The 10,475-nt window shown below is 35.6% G+C and overlaps 1 protein-coding gene across 1 annotated transcript in view; it reads left to right on the forward strand.

The window, feature by feature from the left end:
• LOC129261662 (uncharacterized) overlaps positions 1–6,933 on the forward strand; it is a 43,583-nt gene extending 36,650 nt beyond the window's left edge. Inside the window, exons 6-10 of the mRNA XM_064100035.1 lie at positions 619–663; positions 2,383–2,636; positions 3,113–3,172; positions 3,671–3,779; positions 4,090–6,933. Of these exons, the coding sequence (XP_063956105.1) occupies positions 619–663; positions 2,383–2,636; positions 3,113–3,172; positions 3,671–3,779; positions 4,090–4,571 (950 nt within the window). The 3' untranslated portion in view covers positions 4,572–6,933. The remainder of the gene's footprint in view (positions 1–618; positions 664–2,382; positions 2,637–3,112; positions 3,173–3,670; positions 3,780–4,089) is intronic.
• The last annotated feature ends 3,542 nt before the right edge of the window (positions 6,934–10,475 follow it).

The following is a 10,475-nucleotide window of genomic DNA, read 5'->3' on the forward strand; positions in this document are numbered from 1 at the left end:
ACTGAAATATTTGGTCAGTTATAAATAGCTCTAGGCAGGTATGATGAAAGGAGGGAGGGACCATTACACCATGATGATGACGGAAATCTCTGACAGAACAAACGACAGGCAAAATTTTTGACAAATGTCATGAAAATAATTGCAAGGACGCGTCACTCTTCTTATATAGACCAGCTATCCCTACCCATTCCTCAACATTGAATTCATAGATAATGATCATCTCAATTTTGTTATAATGTTGCTGTCATTGCAGAATATATTTTGAAGAAAAAAAAATTCAAACCACAATGGGGCCTAATTTGTAAAGAGTTAGACATTTCCGTATTCGTCATGGAGAATAATTTGAAAATACCAATATTGCATTGCTTGATAACTCACATGTCACAATTATGATACGTATGCATTTTTCACTGTATTAAATCTGGATATGTTTATTTATGGCATTTATTTGCTATTTATGCTATCATTTCGTTGTCGCATGTTTTTATACGATAAATGTACATAAATGATGTTTATTTGACATGAAAATAAATTTGAATATCTCGTTAAACAGGAAAGAGACATCGGAACTCCAATTTACCTCTATTAAACAAACTATTTATTTTTGTATTATCGTAGAGTGCCTTCAGGTTACAGGTGATATGGACTACTGCATGAATCGAGGTAAGATAATAATTCTCACAAAATATCGTTTTGTTTAGTCTTTTGCCAATAAAAAATAAACTATATTAATTGTTGTATGAATAATTCATCGAAAACATTCGATGAAAAAAAGAGTCTATATAGCTAAGTTTCTTATTTTGTAAATAAAAAATAAACTATTAATTGTTGTAGGAATAATTCATCGAAAACATTCAATGAAAAAAAAAAAAAAGAGTCTATATAGCTAAGTTTCTTCTTTTGTAAACAATTTTTCGGCATCCTATGTGTTTAAGATCGCATGCTCGATCTGTAATGAAAATCATAAGTCAGAAAAAATTGGAACCAGTGGGATTCGAACCTGTCATCTACTGCTTGCCGGGCAGCGACTTAACCACCAGGCTATTCTGGTTCACGGCCAAGTCACGATGAACTGGACTTATGATTTTCATTACAGATCGAGCATGCGATCTCAAACACACAGGAGTAATGCCGAAAATTTGTTTACAAATGATAATTTCTCATATTAAAGCCTCTTTATTTACTGTAAGTTTCTTCTCTTTGTAGGTCCATGCTTGATCCATCTCATTCGCAGATGCTATTGTTTGATTGTTTGTATTTATTTCCATATAAAAGAATAAAATATATGCATGATCAAATTTAACAAATCATCAAATAAAGTATGGAGGATGGCCCATTTCAGCGGTATTAACAGAATACCACTGTTCTTCCATGGGGTCCTCTTGAATAATATATCCATGGTTCCGAAGTGCTTGGCATTGAGCACACACACCAAGCATTTAGAATAAATTACAACCCTTTTAAGAACGTCATAAAAGTCAAAATAAAGTCAGTTGTGGTCTTAAATGTCAGTTTTATGCCGTGTATTGGGTTTATAATACATGTTTTATTTTCACAATGATAGTAATGATGATAAAAGGTCCATCTATTAAACATGGTCATTGCAAAGCCGGATGGATTTTTTTGTTAGCTGGTTCTTACCGTAGATTTTATGTGACAGACAATTGGTGCCTTGTTCGCAGTGTAGTCGTTCGTAGATGTTTTAAACATCACCCCAAGTTTCTGACTTATTTGGGGGGGGGGGAATGTTAAAGGCTAGTCATTTTATACATTGTCATAAAGGCATCACTCTGTAAAGTGAATGGTGACATTTATTGAATAAAATATGAAATTTAGAAATTGAAGATGTTTCTTTGCAAGTATTCATGAAATTCAAGAAACATCTTCAATCTCTAAATTTCACTTTGCTTCTATTACATTTTTGCTGAAATAAAAGACACAAAATTCAAACCCTTGCCCTTCTGAACATAATTTGAGGGACATTCTTTATTTCTGCCCATCTCCTTAATCTTGTGGGTGTGTGTATCTGTTGGAGGCAAGATGTTTGGACAATTTTTAATCTGTTAAATATTTGTAACTGTTCCCAGTAAAGTGTATAGGATAAACCGTATTATTATCAAAGTTTAGATGGCAAACATTATTACTGGGCAGTACTTACAGCTGATCGTAAGATTGGTCATAATTGATCCGTTATATCATGTTTATAGGGTACTATTCTAGGAAATGACATTCTGAACCATGGTTTGAAATTTATCACCCCCCCCAAAAAAAAAGAATATATATATATATATATATATATATATATGTAATAATGATAATAACTCATGAAAGCATCAGTCCTCATTCTCTCATTCTTGATATGAATTTGCTTTATTATGACAGAAATTGTTCAGTACTCTGGCGCCCCCATCGACCCCCACGTGAACAGCCTCTGTCGCAACAGTTCAACTCGTCTCCTTCGAGTCTCTCTATCCTGGCTCCCACCCTTTCAAGTCAACGGCAACATCTTCCTGTACTCCATAGACTACGGTGTGGTGGTGACCCCTGCCCCGGATGTAGTTGTGGAACCTCCTTCAATGTCATTTCTAACATTGAATATTTTCCCGCCTACGCGCGCGAATGGGACAAATCAGACGGTGAGATAACAACGACGACGACGACGACAACAACAACAACAACCACAACAAAAACACAAAACAACATACCAAAACATTCCAATTACCCTATACATTTTTCTCTGGGATAATCATGGCTATGCAGGCTTTATGAGGGAAATATGTTTTACATCTAACAGCTTTCGAAACCATGACGATTTGAAACGGTTACCAGTCCATATAGTAAGTTACAGTAAGGTTTGATTACATTTGGATAAAAGGAAACAACAAATATTTAAAAATCTGATATAAAACTGCTCGTCTATAATTATGGTTGTTTGCAAAAATATTTGAATCTTTTAATTCTGTCGTCTCCCATTCCTGATAAAATACATTTGAACAATCAATCATTAGATAGATGAATATATAGGTAGATAAATGAATGCACAAAACAAAATCAATGAAAATATGAATACCTGAATTAAAAACAATATTAATCGCTTATGTTTCATTTCCAGGACTTTCGAATCTCTACAACGCTTCAAGGTCTAGAAGAAGGAAAGTTATATTACGTCAAAGTAAGTACCACTTGCTCAGACAAAATAATCTTGTGGCATTTTTTGGGGGGATGGGCAATGGCAACAGATGGTTGTCGTTTGTTTTTCATTTTCACCTTTTCTTAATAAAAAAAAAAGGGTATGCCTAAACTACGAGGTTCTATACTACAAGTGTTCTGGAGTCAACCAGGAAAAGGGGAAGTCTTGGGCGTATATTTCGAATGTTTCCAAGTCTAAAATTCATTTTTAAATTTCTGGAGAGCATTTCATCAACATTTTTCGTCTGGCAGGTTGAGAGGCACCGTTACTATATGGAAATGTCGAATAAAGGTGGACTCGTCGGATAAAACGTCCAATAAGTCCTTTCGCGAAACACTCCCCGCTTATTTACAGTAAATAACCATAACGTATCCGTGTATAACTTACATTACTTCACTGTGAAATATGTCATAGAAAACAGCCCAAAGTAGCAGTGTTTTCCCTTCACTCTTAAAATAAAGAAAACGTTTTCTTCTCCAGATAACACCGATTGTCGATTCGCCGGTCGATGGCGGTAAATACCCCGGTGATGAGGTCGAGCTGACGTTCGTTACGGCAAACTGGACAGATCCCATGGGCGAGACGACAGGTAAGTCTCCATTTTTTTTAGCTACCCCAGGTTATCGTCTATGAAGGCATATAAAGTGAAAGGGCGACGGAATCGGAAGGGGCATATGGTTTGAGTGGATTACAGTATCAGGATTTGAATAAATCAGTGCTTTTATGGCGTAGATTCAAGGCATGTGCCTATACAGATTACAATCATAAGCACCTTAAGACATTTCTATTTTATTCAAATTATGATATTTTCCCTTTGAAAACTTAGTAAGATATTTAAGACCTATCGTTGATTCAGAAGGAATTATTACGTTCGTCGATTTTTTTTCTTACTTTCATAGAAATAAACCTTGCCACTCCACTTTGTGAGTTCCTCGATGAACCGACGCTTGTGCCAACTGAAAATAATACATTCACGGACAACCCTACGACTGAGACAATGACCACCTCAGCGCCGCCACCAACGATCACGTTCGACAAGACGACGTGGACGGTGATGTCGACCGCGACCACGCCAGCTAGACTTCCGCCGAACTCTATGGAGCCGGCACACATCGCCCTCATCGTAATATTTTCGATACTCATCATCCTCGTCGTCGTCGTCTTCATCGTCATTACGATCAGGATGGCGAAGACCGGTCATGTGACTAAATTACCGCAGCTTTCACAAATACCCGCCATGTGCAAGAGGCAGGGCCATTCGGACGGAGCCGAGAAGAAAAAAGACTTGAGCATGATAGAAAAAGGAGTGAAGACGGTCGACGAGAAAAAGCCCAAACAAACGAAAAGCAAACCAAATGGAACTGCAAAGTCATCAAAATAACATTGTTGATCGTTACATCCGAACCTTGTAGTAGACCGGCCAAAAGTCAAAAAGTGCTCTAGTTAAGGATTCGACGGCAAAATTTGTTAATGCTTGGCATCCCAGCTAAAAGTCTTGCAAAAATACCAAGGAATAGCGTACGGCCGGATGCCAAGCGCAATTTTGCGTGAAAGTGTCATTTTTAGCGTAAAAACTGAAAGAATGTCGAAAATCACGCATTTTTATATTTTGACGGATTATTTTAATATTTTTGATAATCTTTGATATGAAATTATTTTTATTCAGAGTTTCAAATTATAAGTCTCATAAATATGCATTTCAAATTTGAATATTGCACACACACATATGGCACAGGGAAACATAAAACCGCGATTTCCTCAAAATAAAAGTTTGTGAAAACTATCAATAGTTTGAAGTTTTTTTACGCAGCTTAAATTCTTCGATTCAACTGCGTTTATCCATCAAATGTATAGTAAATGTCCTAATGTCACAAATATTAAAATAATTTTCAAGTAAGATGGAAGATATCTCACTTCATGTTATCTGAAATGAGACAATGTGCATTCTACCAGGTGCGCGTTTTGAAAGAAAAATTGAAAATACCGTACATTATGTACATAATTACATGTATAAGTACATACTAAAGCGAGTTTTTAATTACATATATAAGTGCATTCTAAAGCGAGTTTTTAATTGGATAGCACAATTTGTCAATTCTTTGCATCCCAGCTCAAATTCTTGCGGAAATCCTGAGGAATAACGTACGGGCGGATGCCAAGTGCACTTTTGCGTGAAAGTATCATTTTTTGCGTAAAATTTGAAAGACTGTTGAAAATCACGCATTTTGATATTTTGACGGATTATCATCATATTTTTGGTTATCTTTGATATGGAATTATTTTTATTCAGAGTTTTAAATTATAAGTCTAGTAAATATGCATTTCAATTTGGAATATTACACACACATATATGGCAATATGAAATATAAAATCGTGATTTACTAAAAATAGTAGTTTGTGAAAACTATCAATAGTATAATGTTTGTGTTCCGCATCTCAATTTCGTCAATTTTAGCGCTAACCGAATAAATACATAATAATTGTTGTCATGGCACATATAGTGAAAACAAATGTTGAAAGAAGATGCAAGATATATAATTTTATGTTATATATGCGAAAGATAACAATGTACAATCATCGGATGCGCATTTCTGATAAAATACAAACAGCGCACAATATTACATCTATATTGCACATACTAATATTAATCAGTGCGATACTCGTCATGATATTATATCGGATTATGTTTACTTTTGTAGAGTTCGATCTTCTTGCTATTTCCGCGAATTAATTGGTGCTGAACGTAAATCTACCTGTGACGATATTCATAAATAGGTCTGATATTTAATTTGCCGTTACCATGGTAACATTAATTTTGTAGGAATATCTATATCCAAAATCATAGAAACAGTAGCGTACCTAGGATTTTCCACAAGGGGGGGGGGGCAAAACCGTCGGCCAAAAAATTTGACAAGCAAAAAAAAAGGTCTTCAAGCTCGTCAGGGGGGGGGGGGCATGGATACGTCTTTTGCATGGGTTGGGACTCGTCGGGGGGGGGAGCAGACTGCCCCCTCTACCCCCCCCCCCGTAGGTACGCTAGTGCATAGAAAATATACATGAATGAATAAAACGATCGAATTAGCATTTTTAAACTACTCTGTCAATCTACATTTTACTTCAATTATTGGATTATCAAAGTCTAAAAAAATGTGGCCGTTGCCACGGCAATACCTATTTTTTGTCTCGCCTGCATGCATAGCAGAGCAGGACTAAAGGAGCCACTTTTCCGGCGGAGGCGACGGTAGTTTTGATATAACAGCGTCATATCAACCTTGAAATCTTAACCAAGTTTACGTTTTCGAAATTTCGTTATAACTTTGAACGTATATAGGAAAAAAAATTAATGACACTTATAACAGTATTCAGGTATTACGGATCGTCTTGCACAAGTTTTAGATCACATGATTAAGGTCAAAGGTCATTTAGAGTCACTGAACTTTGGCCATATATATGGGGGTATTTTTTTCTTAATGTCATCATAACTTTTGAATTTTATTGATCCAGTTCATGATTAAACTTGAATATAAGGGTATTAAAGTATAATGGATCATTTTGCACAAATTTCAGTTCACATGATCAAGGTTATACGTCATTTAGGTTCGATGAGCTTATTATTTTATTATCACATGAATGGCGCTTTTGTGAATAATTATTAGTTTCAGTTGTTTCCAATGTTCTGCTGCTATAATTATTATGTGAAAATATGAATAATAAATGTTATTTGGTCTTTTGCATTGCAAGTTATAATTTTCATTCAATTCATTTTGCTTCATTACAGTTTTCGCGTTTGCTATTATCATAGGTCCATGCTGTTATATATCGTAGTCTAAGACGGGGGCCGGACAGCCCGACCCTGGGCAGCCCTGGACATACATGTATGTATTGCCAATGCCAATTTGGGAAATGCAATCTATATATTACAATATCTGCGCTGGACGCTGGTCATTAGCCTTTAGATTTGTTTGTCATAATGGTCGTGCGACTGCATTTCCCAACATGGCAATACATGTGATGAAATGAGCTTTAAGAATTAAAATGTGAACTTAAAGAACCTACTCTTTTAGTATTTCAAACATCATTCTCCACAGATGGAAACTCTTAGCTCATGCAAATGGTTACTGACCGATCTATTTTAATTTTTGGTCTAATAAACTGTTCAATTAACTGATCAAAGATACCGCAGTTGCATGAAACAACGCCTTCTACATTATAAAATTGGGAAAATGAGCTACGGACACTGACACAAGCCTTTTGATAGAAGATGCATGGAAGTGAGGGGGAGGGGAAACTTGCCCCCCCCCCAAAAAAAAAAAAAAAAAAAAAAAAAAATCAAGAAAAGGCATAAAACAACAGAAGCAAAATAATAGAAAGCTTGTTGGGGAGGGGGTTATTTAGTTATTTATTTATTTATTTATTCTTTTATTTATATATTTATACATATTTATTTATTTATTATAACCTCAATTGAATGTAAATATTGTAATTTAAAAAAACAACAATTATTAATAAACACAAATTCTTCCCTAAATTAAGGCTTTTGCTTAAAAGACTTGGTCAGTCAGCTCACGCACCAGCAGCGTAGCTAGGATTTTGTCAGCAGAGGAGCACGGGGGCGGGGCTTGGTATTTTGCAGGGGGTACCAAAATAGATTGATTCATATGCCATGAAATTTAGAGTTGAAAGTTAGAAAGTTACACAATTCGTAAGTGTAATCATGAACATTATTGTAATGTTAAAAATTTCAGAAATTTTTAATATTCTAACGTGGAAACGGAGCATTTAATACATATTTTAAAAAATGATATATAGGCTATTGATGCGAGCGCGAAACGCAATCTGATTTTTATATTCCAATCCGTAAACTGGACATTTTGATGACGTTTTGAAATAAAGAATGTTATGTATCTGTTATAAAAAAATCCAGCACAAGCCGAGCTGGCTTTTTTTTTAATTAGAAACGAAACATTCTAAGGCGCGATAGCTCAATCGGTAGTGAGGGGGTTTCGGATTCCGGTGGCCTGGGTTCGATTCCCACTTGGTGCGCTAGTGCCAAGTAAGGCATTTTAATCCTATAGGTCCCTCGGAGAGTACCTTGAGCCATCGGTCATCTGGTTGCTTGCTTAGAAGCATTCACGCTTTCTTAGCAAATGAGGTAAAACAAAAATCGTGAAATCATGAACAATGATCAGTATTTAATTATAGCATTTGATGCGAGCGCGAAGCGTGAACTGAAAATGTCGAATTAAACGAAGGATTTTAAACATGTTTTTAATGAAGAAAAATATGAATATCTTACTTAACAAAAACGTTGGGAGAGACTAAGAGCTAAAGATTGGACATACAGTATTCACATTTATTTGATAATGGACTGGATGCGACTGGATTCGGAGAAGTTGACACTTCAAGCAAGGTTTTTTTTAAACAGATAGCAAGTTGCTTATCTCATATATTAATGCCAGCGCGAAGCTCGAGTCGAAAATTTATTTGCCATCTTTTTGTAATCCCGTGTAGGGTGCTTATCTCGCTACACCACAATAAAATATACACTTGAATCGCGAGCAGAATACTTTGGGTATATTACAGCGGCGTACCCAGGATTTTCCAAAGGGGGGGGGGGGCAATTTTTGAGGATATTTCGTCCGCGAAAAAAAATTACAAGCAAAAAAAAAGGTTTTCAACCACAAATAAAGGATTTTGTACCAGAAAAAAAAAATCGTCAGGGGGGGGGGCAGGCCTGGGGTACGTCCCCTGCATGAGTTGTGACTCGTTGGGGGGGGGGGGGGGCAGTCTGCCCCCCCCTTACGCTAGTGGTTTATTATCTTGAAAACGGGATACTTTCAGCTCCATCCTTTCGGACACTACACATGACCTTAGGCAGCGGGGGGAGGGGGGGGGGGAAGAGGTAGTTGCGGCCAGAAATTTTGTAACTCGTTTTAAGTATGTACTTATTCATGTAATTATGTTAATAATTTACAGTATCTTAAATTTTACATTCAAAATGCCCCCCCCCCCCTCCCCGCTAAATTTTGCATGCCCCCTTTCGGAAAATATTTCTTCCATCTTACTTGAAAATTCTTTTAATATTTGTGACATTAGAAACGTTCGATATTCAATAGATGAACCAATTTAAATCGAAGAATTTAAGTTGTAAAAAAAACTTAGAACTATTGATAGTGTTCACAAACTTCTATTTTGAGTAAATCGCGATTTTTATGTCATATTGCCATATATGTGTGTGTAATATTCCACATTGAAATGCAATGCATATTTAGTAGACTTATAATTTGAAACTCTGAATAAAAATAATTCCATATCAAAGATAATCAAAAATATGATGATAATCCGTCAAAATATCAAAATGCGTGATTTCCGACAGTCTTTCAGATTTCACGCTAAAAATGATACTTTCACGCAAAAGTGCACTTGGCATCCGCCCGTACGTTATTCCTCAGTATTTCCGCAAGAATTTGAGCTGGGATGCAAAGAATTGACAAATTGTGCTATTCAATTAAAAACTCGCTTTAGAATGCACTTATATATGTAATTAAAAACTCGCTTTAGTATGTACTTATACATGTAATTATGTACATAATGTACGGTATTTTCAATTTTTCTTTCAAAACGCGCACCTGGTAGAATGCACATTGTCTCATTTCAGATAACATGAAGTGAGATATCTTCCATCTTACTTGAAAATTATTTTAATATTTGTGGCATTAGGACATTTACTATACATTCGATTGAGAAACGCATTTAAATCGAAGAATTTAAGTTGCGTAAAAAACTTTAAACTATTGATAGTTTTCACAAACTTTTATTTTGAGGAAATCGCGGTTTTATGTTTCCCTGTGCCATATGTGTGTGTGCAATAATCAAATTTGAAATGCATATTTATGAGACTTATAATTTGAAACTCTGAATAAGAATAATTGCATATCAAAGATAATCAAAAACACTAAAATAATCCGTCAAAATATCAAAATGCGTGATTTTCGAAATTCTTTCAGATTTTACGCTAAAAATGACACTTTCACGCAAAATTGCGCTTGGCATCCGGCCGTACGCTATTCCTGTGTATTTTTGCAAGACTATTATCTGGGATGCCAAGCATTAGCAAGCATTAACAAATTTTGCCGTCCAAAGTATAAAAAATCGTTTTGGCCGGTCTACTATTGTGGCAACGAGAGCATTTACGTCATACATTTTTAAAACATGATAAAGACTTAAATTGAATGCTATTGACTCTGATCAGAGCAAGTATGCAATATTATGTCTTCCTGGATGA

This window comes from Lytechinus pictus, chromosome 5, assembly GCF_037042905.1.
Source record: "Lytechinus pictus isolate F3 Inbred chromosome 5, Lp3.0, whole genome shotgun sequence".
Classification (NCBI taxonomy): Eukaryota; Metazoa; Echinodermata; class Echinoidea; order Temnopleuroida; family Toxopneustidae; genus Lytechinus; species Lytechinus pictus.